This window comes from Oryctolagus cuniculus, chromosome 12 (genome assembly GCF_051225735.1).
Source record: "Oryctolagus cuniculus isolate XC-2025 breed Fujian yellow rabbit chromosome 12, ASM5122573v1, whole genome shotgun sequence".
Taxonomy (NCBI): Eukaryota; Metazoa; Chordata; class Mammalia; order Lagomorpha; family Leporidae; genus Oryctolagus; species Oryctolagus cuniculus.
The window spans coordinates 64,448,261-64,473,720 of NC_142878.1; the positions used below are offsets into that span (position 1 = coordinate 64,448,261).

General features: G+C 46.5%; 1 protein-coding gene across 7 annotated transcripts in view; it reads right to left on the bottom strand.

The window, feature by feature from the left end:
- Positions 1–7,421: 7,421 nt before the first annotated feature.
- EXD1 (exonuclease 3'-5' domain containing 1) overlaps positions 7,422–25,460 on the bottom strand; it is a 36,959-nt gene continuing 18,920 nt past the window's right edge. For all 7 annotated transcript variants that reach the window (XM_070054008.2, XM_051822055.3, XM_089310077.1 and 4 more), the window contains 5 exons: positions 19,045–19,149; positions 18,884–18,964; positions 15,147–15,290; positions 12,133–12,324; positions 7,422–8,800 (listed from right to left, as the gene is read on the bottom strand). In XM_070054008.2, the coding sequence (XP_069910109.2) occupies positions 8,180–8,800; positions 12,133–12,324; positions 15,147–15,290; positions 18,884–18,964; positions 19,045–19,149 (1,143 nt within the window). In that variant the 3' untranslated portion in view covers positions 7,422–8,179. The remainder of the gene's footprint in view (positions 8,801–12,132; positions 12,325–15,146; positions 15,291–18,883; positions 18,965–19,044; positions 19,150–25,460) is intronic.

Genomic DNA, 25,460 nt, shown 5'->3' on the forward strand with positions numbered 1-25,460 from the left:
ATCTAATTACAACTTCTTCTGTATTCTTGTAAGTGGCACCAATTTCGCTACAGACAGCAAGTCAGTAACCTAGGAATCAAACAAGACTCCTTTAGTGCGTTTTACTTCTTACGTATCTTCTACATGTGTGCATTTCTCTCCATCTTACCAGCTTCTGCAGCCCCTTTCAAATGTGTGCTCCTCCTGTTATTCCTGCCCCCAGTCCATCCTCCAATGGTCTGTAATCCGTGTTTGTGGTCAACACAGTTCTTTGTTCATAATTCTTCAGTGGTTTCCCACAGTCAGGATAAAAGGTAAACTCTTCAACAAGCCGCATTCTCAATTCCCCACCTCCTTCGGCAGTGTACTCATTTAGGGATTTCTCTTTCCAATGTGGGCAGTGTTAATGGGACAATAAATCAAGTTGCCCTTGATAGGTTGATCCATAATATAAGGCCAACTAAATTCTCCTTCTCAGGATCCTTAACCCTGAGTCAAAATATGTAGGGTTGGGAAAAGTGGATTGGCACTCACGCTAACAGTTAAGTAGTTCCTGCTGCCTGGAGTTCTGCAGTTGCCCTTGATCCTTATTTCCAAATCCAGTTCTCTAGTTTTCCTGTCAATGCTCTGAACCACCCATCTTTCCAATAAATTCTTTTTGTTTACATTAGCCAAGTCAGTTCTTCTGCTTATGAACAAACAACCCATAACAGATACACGGACCCTGCTTATTTTCCCGTCTTAACTCTTCCACGGTTCCCTGTGTATTTCCCCCTCTTCCAATAGTTCTGTTAAAAGCGCCCTTCCCATCCTCCCTGCCCCCACACACTTAAGAGGCTCATTGACACGCATCTCAGTTCCGGGGCAAGCACCAGCCCCTCTCCAAAGACTCTGCCTTTCCCTCACAATGCATTGGCACACACTGAACCTAACTCATTTCAGATACACTTTTTTGTGCATGTTTCCCATTAGACTCTAAGTTCTCCGAGAGCAGGAACTGTGTCTTTCAAGCTGATTCCCCAACCCAGTCCTGTGCCTGGCTCCGAAAAGGACTTCCAGAGTGTTTGTTAATGAGCACACAAAGAAACCCACTATATGACCCACAGTAAAGCAGCTTTAGGGCCACAGTTCACTGTACTCTGTTTTATTTTATTTTAAAAAATATTTATTTACTTAAGAGACAGAGCAAAAGACAAAGACAGAGAGAAAGAGAGCTCCCATCTGCTTGTTTAGTCCCCAGATATACAAAATGGCCAGTGCTGGGCTAAGGCCAAAGCTGGGAGCTGGGAACAAAGTCCAAGTCTCACATGTGGGTGGCGGGGACCTGTGTCCCAGGGTACCCATTAGCAGGAAGCCTGAACAGGGAGAGAGGCTGGGACTTGAACCCAGGCACTTTGATATGGGATGCAGGCTGCCCTTGTTTTCTATTTTAAGGGCAAATACAGATATGGTTTAATCATAAATGTATTACTTTCATTTATATTTTACTTGTTTTAAGTGGGCCTTCTCAGAAGAGCTGGGGAAGTTTCCTTTTCTTTAACATGAAAATACTGCTATCTCTGTGGCTTTTTAAAAGACAAACCTCGGATGCCATTCAAACAAGTTATGCAATAAAGAGAATTTCTTCCCTTCTTTCCCTCATTCCTGGAATTTGCCACTTTGGCTCTTCCTAAGGATTTTTTTTTTTCATCATAATTTGTTTGCATTACAAAGCTCTTATTTAAAATACTCAGGGTTTATCCATCAGGTGGCTTTCAAGTTATAAACAGTAATGCACTTTGGGGAATTAGGGACTCCAGAATGGGGAAGTCTCACACCCATTTGACTCATACAAATCAGAGAGGTCCCTGCTGCAACCCGGAAGGATCAGCAGCCTCTGACATACATTATGATAAAACACTTCTTGTCAACCGTTTCACATCTACTAGTTTATGTGATAGTTCCTAAGGACAAAAGAGGAAATGATTTTATGAATTAAAAATGAATGCCTCTGGGAAACAAGACTGAGGTTAGGAAAGGATGGGGCAAGAGGACTTTTATTTTCACTCTAAGGCCTTTTGTACCATTTTTTTATTTTAAGAAAGATTATGTGAAAGAGTCTCACACACACACACGAAACACACACACACACGCACAGAGAAACAAAGGCAGGGTTATCATCCATCATTGGTTCACTTCCCAAATGGCTACAACAGCCAGGGCTGAGCAGGCAGGAGCCAGGAGGCAGGAATTCCATCTGTTTTCCCCACATGGGTGGCAGGGACCCTAGTACTTGGGCTGTGATTCTCTGTCTCCATGGTACATTAGCAGGAAATTGGATTGGAAGCATGGAGTAGCCAGGACTTGAACCAGGCACCTTGATAAATGCCGTGGGTGTCCTAAGCAGCAGCAGGGTAGCCCACCGTGACACAACACCCTCCCCCCTTTTATTTCTTTTGAAGTTTTGCTTAAAAAATTTTAAAGAGTTTATTTATTTATTTGATAGGCAGAGTTACGACTGAGAGAGGAAGTGACAGAGAGGTCTTCCAGCCATGTGTTCACGCCCCAAATAGCCACAATGGCCGGAGCTGGGCAGATCCAATGCCAGGAGCCAGGTCTCCCCATGTGGACACAGGGGCCAAGGACTTGGGCCATCTCCTGCTTTCCCAGGCCATAGCAGAGAGCTGGATTGGAAGAGGAGCAGCCAGGACATGAAGTGGTGCTCATATGGGATGCCAGTGATGCAGGCAGAGGCTTAGCTCACTACACCACCGTGAGAGCAGTTTTGCTTAAATTTTATCTGGCTACAGTAGGGACACATATTTGCTGGATCGAAAGTGGAACAGCCCGGTCTCAAACCAACGCCCAAAGGGGCTGCTAGCACTGTAAGCAGTGGCTTTACCCACTATGTCACAGCGCCACCGCTGCTCCACTTGTGTTTTAGCTCGCTGCTAATGCACCTGGGAAAGCAGTGGAAAGTGCTCTTGGAACAAATCCTTAGTACAAGAAAATGACAAACTATTCCTAAAGTGCTTGTGTATTTTAGTGTGTCGTTTGCTCTGTACCCTAAAACACGATTTTATAAGTATTTATTTGAAAACAAAATACTTGAGGCATAAATACATGGGAGTTGAGCTGTTGGGTTGTATGGTTACAGTACACTGAACTTTGAAGAGATGGCCAGTCTTTTTCCCAAAGTGCTTGTACCATTTTACATCCCCAACAGCAATGTACAAGATCTCTGGTCGCCCTACCTCCTCATGTATGTTTGATAGTGTTGATATTTTTAAATTTTAGACACTACAGTGAATGCATGGTAGTATCTCATTGTGGCTTTATAAATTTTTTTTTACTATTTAAAAAGTTTTAGGGGCCCAGCACTGTGGTGTAGCCCCATCTGCAGAGCTGGCATCCCATATGGGTGCCAGTTGGAGTCCCAGCTGCTCCACTTCTATCCAGTTCTCTGCTATGGCCTGGGAAATCAGTAGATGGCCTAACAAATCTTTCAGCCCCTGAATCCACAAGGGAGACCCAGAAGAAGCTCCTGGCTCCTGGCTTCGGATTGGCCCAGCTTTGGCTGTTGTAGCCATTTGGGAAGGGAACCAGCAGAAGGAAGACCTCTCTGTCTCTCCCTCTGTCTTTAAGTCTGCCTCTCAAGAAAATCTTTAAATCTTTAAAAAAAGAAAGATGTAAAATAGAAAAGCGTGATATAGGAAAAAACATTAAGTATATTTATAATATAGCTGCAACTGTGTTGTGTGTGTGTGTGTGTGTGTGTGTCTGGGTGAGAAACAACAGGAAGGAAAGTGTGAAAATGCCAGGAAGGGTTGTACAAAGTGGGATGATAGTTGAGCACACTTTTTCCTTTTTAGCTCAGTTGTCCCCAGAAGCCCTAGATCACCCCAAGCCTCAAGTCTGCTCACTGCTGGGACTGGCACTGCGCCAGATATGATGAGAGGCACATGTGGTGCTGGAGTTATACCTGTCAGCTTAGGATTAAGCCCATACATAGGTCAGAGGCAGATTCAGCAGTGATTTTTTCATACTATGAGAGAGTACTGAATGGACCAAGAAGCCAAGAAACACTTTCTATTCTCAGGGCTGCATTTTTATTCAAGGTCATTCAACCTCACTTCCTAATTGCAAAACTGAAAGCTTGATATTACTCATGAGTCAGGTCAATAGCTGAGTATCAGGCCGGCACTGTGGCGTAGCGGGTAAAGTCGCCACCTGCAGTGCCAGCACCCCATATGGGCGCTGGTTTGAGTGCTGGCTGCTCTACTTCTGATCCATTTCTCTGCTATGGTCTGGAATAGCAGTAGAAGATGGCCCAAGTCCTTGGGCCCCTGCACCTGTGTGAGAGACCAGAAGAAGCTCCTGGTTTCTGGCTTCGGATCAGCACAGCTCTGGCCGTTGCAGCCAACTGGGGAGTGAACCAGCAGATGGAAGACCTCCTTCTCTCTCTCTCTCTCTCTGCCACTCCTTCTCTCTGTGTGTAACTCTGACTTTCAAGTAAAATAAACAATTTTTTTAAAAAATGAATAGCTGAATAGCACACTTGCAGAAAATTAGTGGCAGTTTGGAATAAGACCTCAAGAGTTCAGGAAGCCAGGCAGCATGGCTTATGACTTTTATCTTTTTTTTTTTTTAAAGATTTATTTATTTATTTGAAAGGCAGAGTTACTGAGAGGCAGAGATGGAGAGAGAGAGAAAGGTCTTCCATCCACTGGTTCATGCCACAGATGGCCACAATGGCCAGAGCTGGGCCAATCTGAAGCCAGGAGCCAGGAGCTTCTTCCAGGTCTCCCACGTGGGTGCAGGGGCCCAAGAACTTGGGCCATCTTCTACTGCCCTCCTAGGCCACAGCAGAGAGCTGGATCGGAAGTGGAGGAACTGGGTCTCGCTCAAACCGGTGGCCATATGGGATGCCAGCACTGTGGGCAGCAGTTTTACCCAATACGCCAGGGTGCCGGCCCCAAGCTTATGGCCTTTCAACTTGGAAAATAGAGGGTAAGAAACTCAACAGTGGATAAAAGAAAAAACAAAAACAAAACCAAAAAGAAAAAAAAAAACTTAGAATTTCCAAAAATTCTGGGTAAGATTTAAACAAGAAATCTCAGGTCAGCATTGTGGCACAGCAGGTTAAGCTGCCACTTGTGTTACCAGCACCCCATATGGAGTACCTGTTAGAGTCTTGGCTGTTCTAGTTCCTGGCTAATGCAGCTGGGAAAGTAGCAGAAAATCGCCCAAGTACTTGGTCCCCTGTATCTATGTGGGAGACATGGATGGAGTTCCTGGCTCTTGGCTCAGCTTGGCTCAGTCTTGGCTCTTGTGGCCATTTGGGGAGCAAGACAGCAGATGGAAGATCTCTCTCTCTCTGTCATGCTCTGTCCCCTCTGTCACTTTGCTTTTCAAATAAGTAAATCAATCTTAAAAAACCAACCAAGCAACCAACCAAGAAGCCTATGTGATGCCACACAGCACTAGTACAAGTGCTTGAATATGGAAGACAATTTTTCTGCTTTTTATCTAGCAAAGAACTGAACTTCCTGGCAGGTTCTGATAGCACACGCGGAGTTTAGGTACGAACTCCAGGCTAGAATGAGGATGTGCAGAAAAGTGCAGTTTCAGATCGGAATGTTTTACTGAGAAAATACTGTAACAAAACCCAAGAAGCTCATTTAGTTTTGGGAGTCAAAGTACTTTTCAAACACACCAGCAGAGTTTTTCTGGAACAATGGCAATGTTTTAAACAAGTGCTATCAACATGGTGGACACCGGACACGTAGGGCTACTGAGTACTGGAAATATGGCAACGGCACAACGGCAACTGAAGAACGGCTTAAGATTTGATTTCACTTTAATTAACTTACTTTTACCTTTATACAGGGATATATAGCCAGTGACTACCAAAACAGTCTTGTTCTTTGTATGTATATTCATAAAACCTGCATAGTAAAAAAGGAATCCTTTTTAAAAATACATAAACTTACTACATTTTACCTTGGAACATGGTACGTATGAGGGTACTTCAACAATTTCATGGAAAAAAGGAATTACAAGCTTATTTTTGGGTGGGTATTTGGCTTAGATACTCAGCTCTACTCGATTCTAGCTGCCTGCTAATGCAGATCTTGGGAGCCAACGGGTGATGGCTGAAATGATTGGCTTCCTGCCACTCAGGTGGAAGACCTGGACTGAGTTGCCTGCACCTGGCTTCAGCTCCAGCTGAGGGCAGTTGTGGGCATTTGGGAGTAAACCAATGGATGGGAGCTCTCTTTCTGTTTCTCTGCCTCTCAAATAAATGAATACTTTTTTAAAAAGTTTACTTTGGTGCAAGAATTTTGGAAATCCATTTTTTTTATATGTGCATTTTCCATGACTATTTGGAGTACCTTCCTGTATATTGTAAGTGATGACCTAATGGTTCCTTAAGAAGCTAAATCAATTCCAGGAATCATATAGGAGTTCATACACTTCCCAGAGGAAAGCTAGATTAATCACCTTCTTGGCTCAACCTGAAAGTGCACTCACCCAAGGTGAGCCCGCAACCACCTTCACCCCAAAGTGACTTTCTGAACTACAAACAAATGAGGCAAGGCAACCACAGGGCTGGGTCGAACGTTGTTTGTGGGCCTGCCTTTATCTTAAACCCACGCTACACTGGCTCTGGAGTTTGGAGGGCCATAGCAATTCTTTTAGTACCACTCATAACAGAACTGGCTGGTACAAAGATGTCTGCCCCAAGTAATTAATAATTCCCATAACAGAGTCCAGTTAGGTTTTTTTGTTTGTTCTTTAAGATTTACTGGGGCCAGCATCCTGGCATAGCTGGTTTGAGTCGCTACCATTCAACTTTGATCCAACTCCCTGATAATGTGCTTGGGTCCCTGCCACCAATATAGGTGACCCTGATGGAATTCGAGGCTCCCGATTTTGGCCTGGCCCAGCCCTAGCTGGTGCAACCATTTGGGGAGTGAACCAGAAGATGAAAGATGTCTCTTTATCAAACTCTGCCTTTCAAATAAGTAAATAAATAAAATTTAAAAAAAAAGAAATATAGTTATCAAAATATTTGAAAAGCAGAGTGACAGTGAGAGAGAAAAGGGGGGGGGGGGAGATCCATTCATTCTCTGGCTCACTTTTCACCTCCCAAATGGCCTCAATGGCAGGGGATGGGCTGGGGTGGGAAAGGCTGAAACCAGAAGCTTGGAACTCCATCCGGGTCTCTCATGTGGGTGGCAGAGGCCCAAGTACTTGGGCCATCATTGGCTGCTTTCCCAGGCCCTTAAGGGAGCCAGATAGAAGTGGAGCAGCCAGGACTTGAACCAGTGCCAGTGTGGAAAGCTGGTCAATGCTGGCTCCCAAATTACAGATTTCTAAACTGGACTTCAGACCTAGACATCCAGACATATTCCAACATCTTCCTTCCCGGACCCAATTAAGAAATGAGAGAGAGAACCTAATGCCAAAACAGGTTTATTGGTTATGTTACACACACAAAAACTGAGTGACTTGAACAAAAAAGGGTTCTGCACAGCTGCCTTCCTTTTGCCAAGAGAGCACCCCAGCCACAGTCAAATACAACCGAGACAGAGTTCAAGTTTACATGGCAGAGAAGTAGACAGACTCCCAAAGCAGCCCAGGGCCCCTGTGCTGGCAAGAAAACAGAGAAAACCTCAAAGTAACTCAAACAAGAAGAAATGAACACGGAGATGTTGATTCTTACTGTCTGTGACATCAGACACTAAAACATTCACAATTCAAGCATAAAGCCTATGCTTTCCCAAAGGAAAGGAGCTCTGGTTCGGTTGTCAAGGACCAATTTTTTTTTAAATTTATGGCTCAATTTTAATGATCCCCTTTCAAATCATCCTAAAAGTAACAGAACAAAACGTTTAAATTATAGATTTTTCTTAATACTAAGCCTAAGATTTTCCCCCCCCTTCGTCAAGTCCTGTAAAAGCAGTTTCTTAGAAATAATTCATCCCGGCCACTGGAAACATTTCCTCACAATGACATAATCAGAAACCGTACTTCCTCTGTTATTTAACTTATCCGTTCCCATCCTAATCCCAATACCAGGAATGTCGGGGCTAGCAGGAGGATACAACTTCCCCCAGAGCCTGTGACTGAGGCGTAACCAAACTTAAGCACAGAGGGAGGCCCTGGAGGCCGGGACGTGAGCCGCCTTGCGGCCTTGACAACAAAGGGCAAATCTCTAGGCCAGACCTGGGGACAGGTTTATCCAGGAGTCAGTCTTCTCCAAGGCAGGACAGGGAGGGAGTGTGGGAAGGGCAGATTTTCTGGAAGGATGGGAGGTGTCCCCTGAAGACACTGAAACACCTTGCTTTGTGCATTGTAAGCCTTCCTTGCTTTCCATCGTCAGTAACTGTTCTATCTCCTCTTTCAAAGAACTCGCCTGAAAGTCCTGCTTGCACATCACAAGCTGGTTGTTTTGAGCTACTCTCGGGTTCTCTGACCCCACGGCCTCAGTGCTGGACCCCTCTCGGGCTTCTCCTTGCTCTAGAGAAGGCGGCTGTGGATATCTTGTTGTGGTTTCTTTATTCATCGTCTCCACTTTCAGAAACTTCTCGCCTTGACGAGATTCACGGGATGTAAAATCTGGAGCTTGATCTACCCTAGAATTTTTACAAAGTAAGAACCCTCGGACTTTTCCTTCCTTCCCTGCTGTTTCTGTCACTGACTTCTTTGGATGCAGCACGCTCCTTATCAGGAGTCCCTGGGCGTTCACGCTGTATTCTTTTGCAGCTTTCTCTCTGCGCTGCTTCTGAAAGTCCTTGAGCTGAAGCAGCTCCTGTGGCAGCTCCATACAGGTGGGCTAAGGGAAGAAAACCAACACAAGTTTGTTACAAGCAAACTCCAGAAGGTGCTATCAGAGTCACTTCCAACGTAATTTCTGGTATTTTGTAACGCAGAGAACACTCAAATGTATTCCTATAGCACCCCCTAGTGTCTTCAACTGTAGAACTGTTTTTCTAGCAATTTATGTTGCAAAGGCAATAAACATAACTTGTGTATGTTCATTCATACATTAGAAAATTTCAAAAAGGTTATGGAGAATGAAATTTAAAGATAAAAATACAAACTTTATATATCAACACAAGCTTCTTAATTTTAAGACACTTTTTAAAAAATATTTATTTTACTTACTTGAAAACCAGAGTTAGAAAGATTGATCGATCTTCCATCTGCTGGTTCACTTCCCAAATGGCTGCAGTAACTGGTGCTGGGCCAGGCTGAAGCCAGGAGTCTGGAACTCCATCCAGGTCTCTCCCATGGGTGGCATGGGCTCAAGTGATTGGGCCACCTTCCACTGCTTTCCCAGGTGCATTAGCAGGCACCTGGATTGGAAGTGGAGCAGCTGGGACTTATGCTGGTACCTATATGGGATGCCGGTGCCATGGGCAGAGGTTTTAACTGCTATGCCACAGTGCCAACTCCTCAATATACCTTTATTTCCAAAATCCCTTGACAATTCTTTCATGTGTATTTATCTCCAATAGACTAAAATTACAGATGGCCAAATAATCAGTGTTAATGTTTTACTGGACTATTGTTAAGATTTAGGAATAATGGATAGCTAAAAATTCTTAGTGCTCCACTCACTTAAATGTCTTTTTTTATGTTATTCAATATTAAGAATGTTTGATATTAAAAAATGATCTAGTAGATGGGAGCTGTTTCTCTATTTCCCTGCCCTTTTTTCTCTCAAATAAATATATTTTTAAAAAATAGTTTAACGGGGCTGGTGCTGTGGCATAGTGGGTTAAGCTGCCACTTGTGATGCCAGTATCCCATATGGGTACCAGTTCAAGCCCTGGCTGCTCCACTTCTGATCCAGCTCCCTGATAATGTGCCTGGGAAAGCAGCAGAAGATGGCCCAAGTCTTTGGGCCCCTGCACCCACATGGGAAACCTGATGGCAGCTCCTGGCTCCTGGCTTTGGCCTGAGATCCTGCAGTTGCAGCTATCTGGGGAGTAAACCAGCAGATAGAAGATCTCTGGCTCTCCTTCTCTCTTTCTCTAACTCTGCCTTTCAAATAAATAAAATGAATCTTAAAAATTAGTTTAACTGTAAACTAGCCTCAGGCAGGCCCATTAGGAGGTTTTCTTTCTTTTTTTTTTTTTTTTTTTTTGGAGATTTATTTTATTTATTTGAAAGACAGAGTTACAGAGACATACAGAGCCAAAGAGAGAGAGACAGATCTTCCATCTGCTGGTTCACTCCCCAAATGACCACAACGGCCAGAGCTGAGCTGATCTGAAGCCAGGAGCCAGGGGCCTCTTCCGGGTCTCCCACGTGGGTGCAGGGACCCAAGGACTTGGGCCATCTTCTACTGCTTTCCCAGGCCACAACAGAAAGCTGGATCGGAAGAGGAGCAGACAGGACTTGAACTGGTGCCCATATGGGATGCCGGTGCTGTTGCTTTACCCACTACGCCACAGCGCCGCCCGATCTTTAGGAGGTTTTCTAGAAGGAAGCATTGTTAACATAGCAGATCAACACTCAACGATGTTAGTGCCCCTGCAGATCTTCCAGTGGGACAAACTGTGAAGCTGGAAGAAAGCGATAATGCTAATCCTGACTTTGTGTAGGCCTCAGCTAATGTATGTATACGTCTTAGTTTTTAACAAAGCTTAAAAACAATCGGGGCCAGTGTTGTGGTGTAGTGGGCATCCCTGATGAGCCCTACTTCAAGTCCCAGCTGCTCCATGCTGACCCAGCTCCCTGCTAATGCACCTGGGAAAGCAATGGAAGATGTGCAAGTAGTTGGGAACCTGGTGGCAGTCCCTGGTGAAGCTCCTGGCTCCTGGCTTCAGCCTGGCACAGTCCCAGCTGTTATGGCTATTTGGGGAGTGAACCAGTGGATAAAAGATCTCTCCTCTTGTCTCTCCCTATCTGTCTCTGTAACTCTGCCTTTCAAATAAATAAATAAAGCTTTTTTTAAAATGTTGAAAACTACTAAAATTAGAAAAAAGCTTAAGGAGGAAGGATATGAATAAAGAAAATACGGGGTGAGTGGCCTAGCAGTCTGGACACCTGCTGAGATGCCTACAGCCCATCCTGGAGTAGCTAGCTGGGTTTGACGCCTGCCTCTGGTTCCTGACTCCAGCTTCCTGCTGATATAGACCCGGGCAGGCAGTGGTGATGGCCGAAATCATCAGGTTCCTGCCATCTACACACAGCTCCCAACCTCAGTCTCAGCCTCAGCCTCAGCCTCAGCCTCAGCCTCAGCCCATCCCTGGCTGTTAGGTACATCTGGGTAGTGAACTAGTGGAGGAGAACATCTCTCTCTAACAAATAAATAAAAACCAATGAAAAAGAAAAAAACCCATTTTTGTACAGCTGTACAATGTGTGTTTTAAACTAAATACTATTACAAGAGTCAAAAAGCTAAAGAAAATTAAAAGTTTATAAAGTAAAAAATTTACAGTAAGCCAAGGTTAATTTACTACTGAAAAATAATATTGCCTAAAAATTTAGAGTAGCCCGAGTATACGGTGCTGTGATGTGTACAGTGGTAGACAGCAATGTCACAGGTCTTCACCTCCATGCACCACATGCTCACCAAGTCAGCCCAAGCAGCTTCCATCCTGCTTATTTATTTATGTTAGAGAGAGGGGGAGAGACAGAGAGATCGATCTATTTTCCATCTGCTCCTTCACTCTCCAGTGGTCTCAATGGCCAGCACTGTGCCAGGCTGAAGCCAGGAGCTTCATCTGGGTCTCCCACAGGGGTGCAGGGGCCCAAACACTTGGGCCATTTTCTGCTGCTTTTCCCAGGTCATCAGCAGGGAGCTGGATCCGAAGAGGAGCAGCAGATCTATGAACTGTCACCCATAGGATGCTGGCATCGCAGGTGGTGGCTTTACCTGCTATGCCACAATGTTGGACCCTTGATCCATAGTTTTCTTATATTACCCTAGCAGCATGAAAATAACTAATGTAATCTTAGGTTTACCACACTTTGACAGACATGTTTCCCGGAAACAACGATATCATGAGAAGGTGTTCAGGGGATGGGTCAAGCCCAGGCTGTGGAACCATCAAGGATACTAATCACCAAGCCTGCCTCAAGGAAGTCACTGCAGCTGTGAAAAGTGGCACCGGAAGGGAGGTCATGCAGGCACATCCATAGAGCTGCACCCACCTCTGTGCCTCCGAGCCGGTCTGCGGAGCCTTCGCGGTAGGTGTTGAGGTACCCGTCCACCAGGGTTGTTAGGTCCAACATCATCTCATCCAGCAGCACCAAGCGAAGGGGCAGCAGGTAGGTGGCTTCCAGGGCCAAAATTTTCAGCAAAGAGGGTGAAAGAGGGCGTGTGAACCACACGTCCGGGTTTTCCTGAAGATACCAAATTAATTTTCTCTGAATAGTAAGCAAAACTTTAAAGAAAACAAACTGTTTTGAGTGTTGCTTAAGACACTGTCACTTTTTTCTGTTATTTTATTTTATTTTTTATTTTTTGACAGGCAGAGTGGACAGTGAGAGAGAGAGACAGAGAGAAAGGTCTTCCTTTGCCGTTGGTTCACCCTCCAATGGCTGCCACGGCCGGCGCGCTGCGGCCGGCGCACCGTGCTGATCCCATGGCAGGAGCCAGGAGCCAGGAGCCAGGTGCTTTTCCTGGTCTCCCATGGGGTGCAGGGCCCAAGCACCTGGGCCATCCTCCACTGCACTCCCTGGCCACAGCAGAGAGCTGGCCTGGAAGAGGGGCAACCGGGACAGAATCCGGCGCCCCGACCGGGACTAGAACCCGGTGTGCTGGCGCCGCTAGGCGGAGGATTAGCCTAGTGAGCCACGACTTTTTTCTGTTATTACCCCTGCACTCACACTATTTTTAAGGAATGCTTGTTTGGAAAGAGACACAGAGAAGGAGAGAGAGAGATCTTCTTGTCAGTTTCACGCCTCACATGCCTGCAACAACCAAGCTAAAGCCAGGAACAAGAAGCTCCATCCAGGTCTCCTACATGGGCAGCAGGGACCCAAGTACTTGAGCCATCCTCCCAGGATGAGCACTATCAGGAAAGTGGATTGGAAATAGAATAGTGGGGGCTGGAGCCAGGCACTCCAACATGGAATGTAGGCACCCCAAGAGGTGGCTTAACCCACCCCACTGCACCACCACGCCTGCCCCTCACACTAGCTTTTTTCTTTTTTTTTTTTCTTTTCTTTTTTTTTTTTTTTTACAGGCTGAGTGGATAGTGAGAGAGAGAGAGACAGAGAGAAAGGTCTTCCTTTGCCGTTGGTTCACCCTCCAATGGCCGCCGCGGCCAGCGCGCTGCGGCCGGCGCACTGCGCTGATCCGATGGCAGGAGCCAGGAGCCAGGTGCTTTTCCTGGTCTCCCATGGGGTGCAGGGCCCAAGCACCTGGGCCATCCTCCACTGCACTCCCTGGCCACAGCAGAGAGCTGGCCTGGAAGAGGGGCAACCGGGACAGAATCCGGTGCCCCGACCGGGACTAGAACCCGGTGTGCCGGCGCCGCAAGGTGGAGGATTAGCCTAGTGAGCCACGGCGCCGGCCGCTTTTTTCTTTTTTAGTTACTTTTTTTTTTTTTTTGAGGTTTACTTATTTTATCAAAAGGCAGATTGATAGGGAGTAGGAAAGAGGGGGGGGAGGGAGGGGGAGAGTAGGAAAGGGGGGGGAGGGAGGAGGGAAGAGAGAGAGAGGGAGAGGGAGAGAGAAAAAGAGAGAGAGAAACAGAAAGACTGAGACCTTCTATCTGCTGATGCACTCCCCAAAACTACCAATAGCCAGGATTGAGCCAGGCAGAAGCCAGAAGCCTGGAACTCAATCCCAGTCTCCATGTGGGTGGCAGGGATCCAAGCACTTGAGCCATCACCTGCTGCCTCCCAGGATGTGCATTAGCAGGGAGCTGGAACTGGAAGTAGAGGCGGGACTTGAACCCAGGCACTCTGATTTGGGATTGGACATCCTAACTGCTGGGCCAAATGCCCAGCCCTGCTTTCACACTGTTGCTAGTCCTGTGAATGAATACACGCTCACACACACAGTCATGCAAATACAACGTGTGTGTGTGTGAGAGAGAGAAGTGGGGGCAGATAGGTAGGTTGATCAGAAATTCTCACAGCTGGAGGCAGTAGACTTGAGTATATGACCCAAGCTGGAGTCAATATGGTCATGACCTAAGTTTACCTTATTTGGGAGAAACAGCTGGGATGGTTTTGGTCCCATTGCTTTAATCCGTTTCCACAAAAGATCCCCCCTGTCCCAACTTGAAAATTTATTTCAGTATAGTTCTTTTATTTATTTATTTATTTATATTTGACAGAGTTAGACAGTGAGAGAAGAGAGACAGAGAGAAAGGTCTTCCTGCCGCTAGTTCACCCCCCACAAATGGCTGCTATGGCCAGCGCTGCGCCGATCCGAAGCCAGGAGCCAGGTGCTTCCTCCTGGTCTCCCATGTGGGTGAAGGCACCCAAGCACTTGAGTCATCCTCCACTGCCCTCTTGGGCCACAGCAGAGAGCTGGACTGGAAGAGGAGCAACCGGGACTAGAACCCAGTGCCCATGTGGGATGCCGGCGCTGTAGGCAGAGGATTAACCCAGTGAGCCATGGCACCAGCCCCAGTATAGTTCTTTAAAGAGATTATTTACTTACTTACTTACTTGAAAGCAGAGTCACAGACACAGGAAGGAGAGAGAGAGAGAGAGAGAGAGAGAGAGAGATTGATTGATTTTCTATCTATTGGTTCACTCCCCAAACACCCACAACAGCATAGGGCTAGGCCAGGATGACAGCGGAACCTGGAACTCCAAATAGGTCTCCCATTTGGGTGGCAGGGACACAAGCAAGCGCTTGGCCACCATCTGCTGCCTCCATGGAGCATTAGCAGGAAGCTGGATTCGAAGCACAGGGTAGTCAGGACTCAAGCCAGGCACTTAGATATGGGGTGCAGGCGACCCACATAGCAGTGTAACCCACTGAATCACAACACCTGGCCCTAGGTAACATTTTAAAGGCGGACCTTGGTTTTTATCCACTTGAGACCACGAAGAACTATTCCCATTTGGCATAACTAAGTAAGACATTGGCAATGGTTATGTATGATAGATAGGCAGCTTCATTTTTCTACATAATAGGCTGGCAATCCTACTCTCAAAACACTGGGTAAATTAACGTCAAAGGAATCGACTTTAACACTCACCTGAATCAATTTTTGTCTCTCTTCTAGAAAGGAGAGATGCTTAGGGGCTACCTTAAGGTGCCTGATTAAACTCTCTTGCAAAGTACTGATGCAGTTTGGAAGAAAGCCACCTGTTTCCATGGAAAATTGAAGGACATCTGCTACCTGTGGTATTAAAAAAAAAAAAAAGGCAAACAGGTCAAGTATAGGCAGAAAGTGATCTCAAGACAGAAGTATATTTAGAAAAATGTCTTTAAATAGCATTTTCTCCAGGAATTCTCATGATAGACAATGCCATTAAGACTTTTTAAAGATTTATTTTATTTATTTGAAAGAGTTACAGAGAGGCAGAGACAGAGAGAGACAGAGAGGTCTTCCATCCGCTGGTTCACTCCCCAGATAATTGCAATGGCCAGAGCTGAGCTGATCCGAAGTCAGGAGCCAGGGGCTTCTTCTAGGTCTCCCACGCGGGTGCAGAGGTGCAAGGACTTGGGCCACCTTCTATTGCTCTCCCAGGCCATAGCAGAGAGCTGGATCAGAAGAGGAGCAGCCAGGACTAGAACCAGCACTCATATGGGATGCCAGTGCTGCAGCTCGTGACTTTAACCTGCTGTGCCACAGTGTCGGCCCGCCATTAGAACATTTAAAGTTGTTTAGTCAAAAATTACTCCAAAAATTTTTTTAAAAAGGAAAAAGATCATCCATCTTTAAAAAAAAAAAAAAGAAAGAAAAAACACCCAAATTAAAGCTCAGGACAAAGTGGCTTCACTGGTGAATTCTACAAAACATTAAAAAAAGGATGTATTTATTTTTACTTATTTGAAAGGTAGAGTGACAGAGAGAGATAGAGAGAGAGAAACTTCCATCCTCTGGTTCACTTCCCAAATGCGTCAACATCTAAGGCCAAGTCAGGAGCCAGGCACTCCACGGGCAGCAGGGACCTAAGTACTTGGGCCATCATTCACTGCCTCCCAAATGCATTAGCAGTGAGCTAGATCAGAAGTGGAACAGCCAGGACTCGAACCTACGCTCCAATATGGGATGCCAGCATCACAGGCAGCAGCCTAATCCGCTGTGCCACAACACTGGCCCCAGTCACCCAGTTTTATTGTCTACTTTCTCTTCTGCTTTTTTTTTTTTTTTTTTTTTTTTTTTTTTTTTTACAGGCAGAGTGGACAGTGAGAGAGAGAGAGACAGAGAGAAAGGTCTTCCTTTGCCGTTGGTTCACCCTCCAATGGCCGCCGCGGCCGGCGCGCTGCGGCCGGCGCACTGCACTGATATGAAGGCAGGAGCCAGGTGCTTTTCCTGGTCTCCCATGGGGTGCAGGGCCCAAGTACTCAGGCCATCCTCCACTGCACTCCCTGGCCACAGCAGAGGGCTGGCCTGGAAGAGGGGCAACCGGGACAGAATCCGGCGCCCCAACCGAGACTAGAACCTGGTGTGCCGGCGCCGCAAGGCGGAGGATTAGCCTAGTGAGCTGCGGTGCCAGCTCTTCTGCTTCTTTTGTCTGCCTTATGATTGTTACTGTTTAGTTCCTTTTGGGACTAGGGAAAGAAAGAATTCAAGAATTGCTTTTATTATCTTTCTGCAACCCTGGCAAAATTTTGTTAAGGAAAATCAACATAAATAAGAATCACAGGGGTCGGTACTGTGGTGTAGCAGAAAAGCCTCCATCTACAGTGCCAGCATTCCGTATGGGTGTTGGTTCGAGTCCTGGCTCCTCCACTTTTGATCCAGCTTTCTGGTATCACCTGGAAAAGTAGTAGAAGATGCCCAAGTCCTTGGGCCCCTGCACCTGAGTGGGAGGCCCAGAGGAAGCTCCTGGCCCCTGGCTTCGGATCGGCACAGCTCCAGCCATTGCAGCCAACTGGGGAGTGAACCAGCAGATGGAAGACTTCTTTCTTCTTTCTCTCTCCCTCTCTCTCTGAGTAACTCTGACTTTCAAGTAAATGAATAAATATTAAAAAAAAAAAAAAAAAAAAAAAAAAAAAAGAAGCAGCAGCAGCAGCTCCTGGATCCTGGCTTTGGATTGGCCAAGCTCTGGCCGTTGCGGCCAGCTGGGGAGTGAACCAATGGATGGAAGACCTCGCTGTCTCTCTGCCTCTGCCTCTCTGTAATTCTGTTTTTAAAATAAATAAATAAATCTTATTTAAAAATCACAATAAATATTTACCTGTGTGTGGTAGGCTGAAAAAACGCCCCCAAAGATACTCACATCCTAATCCCTGGAACCTGTTACCTTATATGGCAAAACTTTGCAGCTGTGATGAAATTAAGGCTCTTAAAGTGAGACAATTATCCTGACAAGCACAAGCAAATTCACTAGCGTTCTTTTAGGAGACTTTACTACAGTCAGAAGAGGAGACTGGCTGACAGAGGCACAAGTGAGAGCAACGCATTTTGAAGATGACGGAGTGGACCACAAGCTGAGGAGTACAAATGGTCATCAGAAATGGAAAAAGCCAAGGAAACAGAATCTCCCCACAGAGCCTCCAGAGGAATCCTCACTGACACAGGATTTGGGGAGCTTTATTAAAGCAACGATGCAAAACCAACACACTGTGTTAAGGGAAAACAAACGGGTGAAAATCTGAAATGAAAAACATGGAACGGTATGCCAAAGCCTTCATCAGACCACACACGAAGGTCCAATCAAGAAGCCTGGAGGCAGGTATTTCGCGCAGCAAACACCACCTGGGATGCCCACATCTCATAATGGAGTGCCTGGTTTCAAGTCTTGGCTCTGCTTCTGAGCCAGCTTCCTACTAATGCTCACCCCAGGAGGCAGTGGTGATGGCTCAGTACTGGAGTCCCCGCCACCCACATGGATGAGAGATCTGGATTGAGCTCTGACTGTTGCGGGCATTTGGGGAGTGAATCAATGGGTGGGAGTCTCTCTTGGTCTCTGCCTTACAAATGAAGTGAAAAACAAATAAAAATTAAGTCAGAACAGATCACATAAAAAAGCAGGAGCCAAGACCTCAAGGGAACAATGAGCCACTCTTCAATTCAGAGTAAGCACAGAAACCATCATTACACCGTGCAGTGTGAGGGCCTGAGGGAAGCTCCGACTAACAGGCAAGCAGACACAGCAGAAAAGTGGCCCACTCACAGCAACACGAAACTAAACGGTCAGGGTCACTGCTCAAAACTGTTCAAGTCATTAGTTCCTCTCCAAAGGATCTGGGCTTGTGTATTCAAGACCTCCCTTTCACTGGCATAAATCTACAAACTAGAAGACCCTAAAGAAAATAGAATGAAAACTAGAGGCCGTTATAGTCCAGGGACTTCCCATTTCTCTAAGGTCTCTGGGATGAGTGGCAAATCACACGTCTTTAGGTTTTGGGGGCACATCCTGCCCCCCTCCAGCTAAATGCCCTCTTGTCTTAGTCGACACGCTCATGGGAAAGGCAGAGATGTGATTGCTCATCCCACACCAAGTCTCCCGTGTCAGACTTCTGAAAGATTTCCTAATTGCTCAAGCTTTTGAATGTGCTATGGAATATGGAGCTTATTTCTTATTTCCAAGTTCTGGAACAACTTGAGGAAAACGTGGTCCTAAAAAAACTAGGTTACTTTCTTTCAGTGCTTTCATAGCTCACCAAACATTCCCGAATACTGTACAAGCATCTTACAGGGGAAGTGGGCAGGGACGGGGCACCAGCACCACAGGAGAGATTTAAACACTCAACAGATGAGGCCTGTTTCCTACAGGAGCTATGCACAGTGGTTTGAATTCAGTGCTTCCCTTCATGTACCTGAGTGTCAAAGACATTGTTCAGCATAATTCCATACTGATGAGAGAGGCAGTCTGAAAGCCAACGGCAGTCATGGATGACCTAAGGAGTCACAGCATGGAGATGACCATTAGAATCAGGCTGCTAATTCTACCAGCAGAGGAATCAAGGCACACACCCACCTTTAAAATTCTCTTGTCTTCCAAGATCATCTGAAGGCCATTGTTGAAAGCACGACGTCCCAAAAGGAAAATGTCAAATAAGTAAACTCGGCTATTTGAGGCCACCTGCAACAGACCATGCAGATACACTTGTGACACTAAGAAAGAACTGGGGAGGGACACGAGGATCAGGAATAAAAGGTGACAAAACATTCACTGTTAGGGAAACATAGGCATTCAGTTGTTCTTGTGGAAAACAGATTTAAATTGTTTTTTAAAAAGATTTATTTAAGTCAGAGTTACAGAGAGAGGTAGACAGAGATTTTACATCCACTGGTTCACTCCCCAAGATGGCCGCAATGGCCAGGGCTGAGCCAAGCTGAAGCAGGAGCCATGAGCTTCATCCGGGTCTCCCACATGGGTGCAGAGGCTCAAACACTTGGGACGTCCTCCTCTGCTTTTCCCAGGCCATTAGCAAGAAGCTGGATCACAAGTGGAGCATCTGGGACTTGAACTGGCTCCCACATTGAATGCTGGCCTCACAAATGGCAGCTTAACCTGCTATTCCCCATCAGGAGCCCCTCAAGTTGATTTTGAAAGACAATCATTGTGATCTTCAAGATAAGAAAAAAGCACACACTACTGTTAATGTTAGTTTAATGGCTGTATTAATATGGACCCTGTTTTTAGGATATAGGGTCAATTTAGTGGGTCAAGCTCAGCTTTGTTTGCTGGCTCTGTTTAAATGAATGGAAAGGAATGGATAGTTTCTTTACATATACATTTTGATGCATGTATGTCTATTAGGTAACTATGTCAATCCAGTTTTTTCTTACTATAATATGGCAGTCAAAATTTTGTAGATACTTTTATAGACTACTCATTTTTCAATATTATAAATAACACTACAATAGAGATTTGTTGAGGGTGATAAACAAAAACTATACACTGGTGACGTGAACTTTCACTTTTTTTTTCTTCTTCCATCTGATGGTTTACTCCCCAACAGCTGGAGCTGTGCCGATCCAAAGCCAGGAGCTTCTTCCTGGTCTCCCACATGGGTGCAGGAGCCCAAGGACTTGGGCCATTTTCTATTGCTATCCCAGGCCATAGCGGAGAGCTGGATCGAAAGAGGAGCAGCCAGGACTAGAACTGGCGCTTGTATGAGATGCTGGTGCCTCAGGCCAGGGCTTCAACCCGCTGTGACACAGCACTGGCCCTCACTTTTTACAGTTCCAACTTTAATGTCTATCAGTCTCATCTATGGCATTCTAATTGTGATATTGTGAAATATATCTTTGGTCTTTTTCCTGGTTTCTGGATATAGAGCTTATAAAAAAGCTGTGTCTTTTGTATGCTAATGAAATCACTGACATCTGGGGGGCCCTAAGTAGATTTAGGATGCAGGGCTTGTTACAGGAAAGACGAAGGAATGGTCAGAGCGTTAGGACTTTTAGCCCTACCACCCCTCACCAACTTCTCGGGAGGGGAAGAGGCAGAAGGTCAAGTTGATCCCTGAAGGCTGCTGATTTGATTAGTTGTGTCTCCTTAATGGAGCCTCTGTAAAGACTCCAAAGGTCTGAGTGTGGAGGGTTTCTGGACAGCTGAGTGTGTGGGGGTTCTTGGAGGGTGGCACAGCCCTGCTCCATACCTCACTCACTCTCTCTCTCTCTCTCTCTATATATATATATATATATATTCATTGGCATCCTTTATAATTAGTGGGCAAAGATAAGCAAAGTGTTTCCTTGAGCTCTGCAAGCTGTTCTGATAAATTAACTGAACCTGTTGAGGGGGTTGTGCGAGCCCAGACTTACAGCTGGTTGGTCAGAAGCACAGGTCAGAACTGGTGATTGTGACTAGTGTATAGGATTCAGCCCTCTACCTGTGGGGTCTGAACTATTTCCTAATATACAGGGTCAGAATAGAACTGCACTGAGAGGACATCTCTCTGGCATCTGCTGGAGAATCACAGTAGAGCTGTGGGACAGGAAACCACCCCACATATCCCGGGCCCCAGGGGGAGGCGTTTTCCCTAATGGTTGAGACACCTGGGTTTCATTCTCATATATAGCTCCTGACTCCAGCTTCCTGCTAATGCAGACCCTGGGAGGCAGTGGTCATGGCTCAAGTAATTGGGTCCTTGCCACTCACATAGGAGGCTCCATTGTGGTCCTGGCTCCTAGCTTTGACCGTGCCTAACCTTGGTTGGTGCAGGGATTGAGGACTGAGGACTGAACTGTGAATGGGCTTGCTTGCTTTTTCTTTCTTTTTTTTTTTTTTTTTAATAAGATTTCATTTATTTATTTGAGAGGTAGAGCTACAGACACAGAGAGGTCTTCCATCTGCTCGTTCACTCCCCAAATGGCCTCAATGGCTAGAGTCAGGCCAATCTCAAGCTAGGAGCAGGTCTTTCACGCGTGTGCAGGGGCCCAAGCAATTGGGCCATCTTCTGCTGCTTTCCCAGGCCGTAAGCAGAGAGCTGGATAAGAAGAGTAGCAGCCAAGACATGAACTGGTAGTGCCCATATGGGATGCTGGCACTGCAGGAGGAGGCTTAGCCTACTACACCACAGTGCCAGCCCAGGGCTTTCTTTCTGTCTCTCTCCCCAGATGCCCACAATAGTTGGGGCATGGCCAAGCGAAGCAAAGAGCCTGGAACTTAGCCTGGGATTCCTACATGGGAGACAGGGATACAAGTACCTGGGATATCACCTATTGCCTCCCAAGGCAAACATTAGCTGGAAGCTGGGATTGGAACTAGAGCTAGAACTTGAATCACTGACCCCAATATTGGATGTGGGCATCCTAAGCAGTGTCTTAGCCACTGCACTAAACACCTGTTCCAGTTTCTAATTTAAAAAAAAAAAGATTTTATTTAATTGAAAGGTGGAGTGAGAGACCGAGAAGGATATTCCATCCATTCATTCCACAAAAAGTTGAAGCCAGAAGCCCAGAACTCCATCCAGCTCTCCCACATGGAGGGCAGGGTCCCAAGTACTTGGCCATCTTCCACTTCCTTTCCAGGCCCACTAGAAGAAAGCTGATTGGGGTGGAACAGCCAGGATTCAATCTCTTGGTCTGATATGGAACATGTGTATCACAAGAGGGGGCTTAATCTACTGCACCATAATGCAGGTCCCCAGTTTCTAATTTTTCTAAAAATATTTATTTTATTTGAAAGGCGAAGTTACAGAGAGAGAAAGGGAGAGAGAGAAAGAGAGCGAGCGAGCCAGAGAGAAAGGGACAGAGAGATTGTCCATCTGCTGGTTCACTCCCCAAAAGGCCACAACAGCCAGGCTGGGCCAGGCAGAAGCCAGGAGCTTCTTCTGGGTTTCCCACATGGGTGCAGGGGCCCAAGCACTTGGGTCATCTTCCACTGTTTTCCCAGGCGCATTAGCAGGAAGATAAATTGCCCATATGGGATACTGGCGATGCAGATGGTGGCTTAACACACTGTGCCACAGAACCGGCCCCAAGTTTCTTTTCTTTTCTTTTTACAGGCAGAGTGGACAGTGAGAGAGAGAGACAGAGACAGACAGAAAAGTCTTCCTTTGCTGTTGGTTCACCCTCCAATGGCTGCCGTGGCCGGCACGCTGTGGCCAGCACACCGCGCTGATCCGAAGGCAGGAGCCAGGTGCTTCTCCTGGTCTCCCATGGGGTGCACGGTCCAAGCACTTGGGCCATCCTCCACTGCCCTCCGGGCCACAGCAGAGAGCTGGCCTGGAAGAGGGGCAACCGAGACAGAATCTGGCACCGCAACCGGGACTAGAACCCGGTGTGCCGGCGCCGCAGGCGGAGGATTACCCTAGTGAGCCGCGGCGCCGGCCCCCAAGTTTCTATTTTTTAAAGATCTATTTATTTACTTGAAAGTCAGAGCTGGGGTCAGTGCTGTGGCACAGTGGGTTAACGCCCTGGCCTGAAGTGCAGCATCCCATATGGGCTCCGGTGCGAGACCTGGCTGCTCCACTTCCAATCCAACTCTCTGCTATTACCTGGGAAAGCAGTAGAGGATGGACCAAGTCCTTGGACCCCTGTACCCGCGTGGGACACCCAGAAGAAGCTCCTGGCTTCGGACTGGCGCAGCTCCGGCCATTGCGGCCGATTGGGGAGTGAACCATCAGATGGAAGACCTCTCTCTCTCTCTCTCTCTCTCTCTCTCTCTGCCTCTTCCTCTTCGTCTGTGTAACTCTGACTTTCAAATAAATAAATAAATAAATCTTAAAAAAAAAAAAGAAAGAAAGAAAGAAGAGTTACACAGAGAGAGGAGAGGCAGAGAGAGAGGGAGAGAGGTCTTCCATCCAATGGTTCACTCCCCAGTCACAACGGCCAGAGCTGCACTGATCCAAAGCCAGGAGCCAGGAGCCAGGAGCCAGGAGCCAGGAGCCAGGAGCCAGGAGCTTCTTTTGGGTCTCCAACATGGGTACAAGGGCCCAAGGACTTGGGCCATCTTCTACTGCTTTCCCAGGCCATTGCAGAGAGCTGGATTGGAAGTGGAGCAGCCAGGTCTCACACCAGCGCCCATATGGGATGCTGGCACTTCAGGTCAGGGCATTAACCTGCTGCACCACAGTGCCAGCCCCCCAAATTTCTAATTTTTAGCCATTATAAATTATGCCAAGATGACCAGGTTCTCACACACAATTTTTTTCTTTTGTATTCTGAATTATTTATAATAAATTCCTAAAAGTGGTTCTGAGAAATAGATCAGAGGATAGGGAACATTATGACTTTTTTCTTTTAAAATTTTTATTTGTGGGGCTGGCATTGTGGTGTAATGGGTTAACTTGCTGCCTGCAATGCCGGCATCCCATATGGCCACTGGTTCGAGTTTTGGCTGCTCCACTTCTGATCCAGCTCCCTGGTAATGGCCTAGGAAAAGCAGCAGAGGGAGGCCCAAGCACGTGGGCCCCTGCTACCCATGCGGGATACCTCGATGAAGCTCCTGGCTCCTGGCTTCAGCCTGGCTCAGACTTAGCTCAGTGGTAGCCGTTGTGGCCATCTTGGGAGTGAATCAGCAGATGGATTTCTCTCTCTCTCTCTTTTTTTTTTTTTTGACAGGTAGGGTGGACAGTGAGAGAGAGACAGAGAGAAAGGTCTTCCTTTTTCCGTTGGTTCATCCCCCAATGGCCGCTGCGGCCGGCACACTGAGCCAATCCAAAGCCAGGAGCCAGGTGCCTCTCCTGGTCTCCCATGCAGGTGCAGGGCCCAAGCACTTGGGCCATCCTCCACTGTACTCCCGGGCCACAGCAGAGAGCTGGACAGGAAGAGGGGCAACCGGGACAGAATCCAGTGCCCTGACCAGGACTAGAACCCTGGGTGCTGGCACTGCAGGTGGAGGATTAGCCTAGTGAGCTGCGGCACCAGCCTTCTCTGTCTCTTTAACTCTGACTTTCAAATAAATAAATAAATCTTAAACAAAAAAAAAAAAGGAAAGAAAACTGTAGGAAACGCTAACAGGAAGGAAGCAGATCAGGCAAAACAAAACAGAGCAAACAAGCAGCAAAAATAAATTAAAGGAATTAAAGTTGCCAAAGTGAGCAGCTGGAAGCAGGGGGCAGGGCTGAGGGTCTGTACAAGGTGAAGCAAGCCCCTAGGTTATGTTTACCCATCCCCTTCCCACTGAGGACAGAACATACATTCTCTGAATGAATCCAACCCCGGAGCTCCGGAAGACACAGGGAGACAAGAGTTTGGCAGTAGACGGAAATATCAACATCCACACACTAGACCTCTTCCCTTGTAGCTGCTGGACCTGAGAACATCAGCTTGCATGGGAGCAGGAGGCAGAGGGCTCCAGGAAAGACTGCTTCCCGACAAAAGTGCAGCACTGGGGAGCAGGACAGGTTTAAGCTTGTGGGAAGCTATAACTGATCCTTGAAGATATGAGAAGGCTTAGTCACAGATACAAATAAAACAAAGCTAATAAAATGAAGCAATTTTTAATTCTGTGAAAACCAAAAAAGTTGTTCAAGAAAAGAAATAGTTCTACTTGGCTCTGCAGGGAATAATAGTCACACAGTCATAGTAACATTTACCCTGGATTCTGTCTTAAACAAAAACCGGGATGCAACTTCTAGGAAGGTGAGGGTGTCAGGCAAGGAGTGCAACCTTTATTTACCATAACAAAAGTTAACATAATTTGTAAAACAGATGAATTAAGCTTGCCCTGAGAAATAGGAAATGAGCTGAAACAAAGGTTAAACTAATTGCCTCTACAAATGGAATGTTTGTCAAAGTGTATTGTACATTTGTACATTGCCTCACAAATACCCTTTGTGTTAAGAACCCTGTAAACAAGATTCTAACAAAAACATAGGGAGCAGGCCTTTGGCATAGCTGTTAAATTGCCATGTGGGAAGCCTGCATCCCACATCGGAGTCCCTTGGGTTCAAGTTCCAGCTCCAATCTCAATCCAGCTTCCTGCTAATGTACACC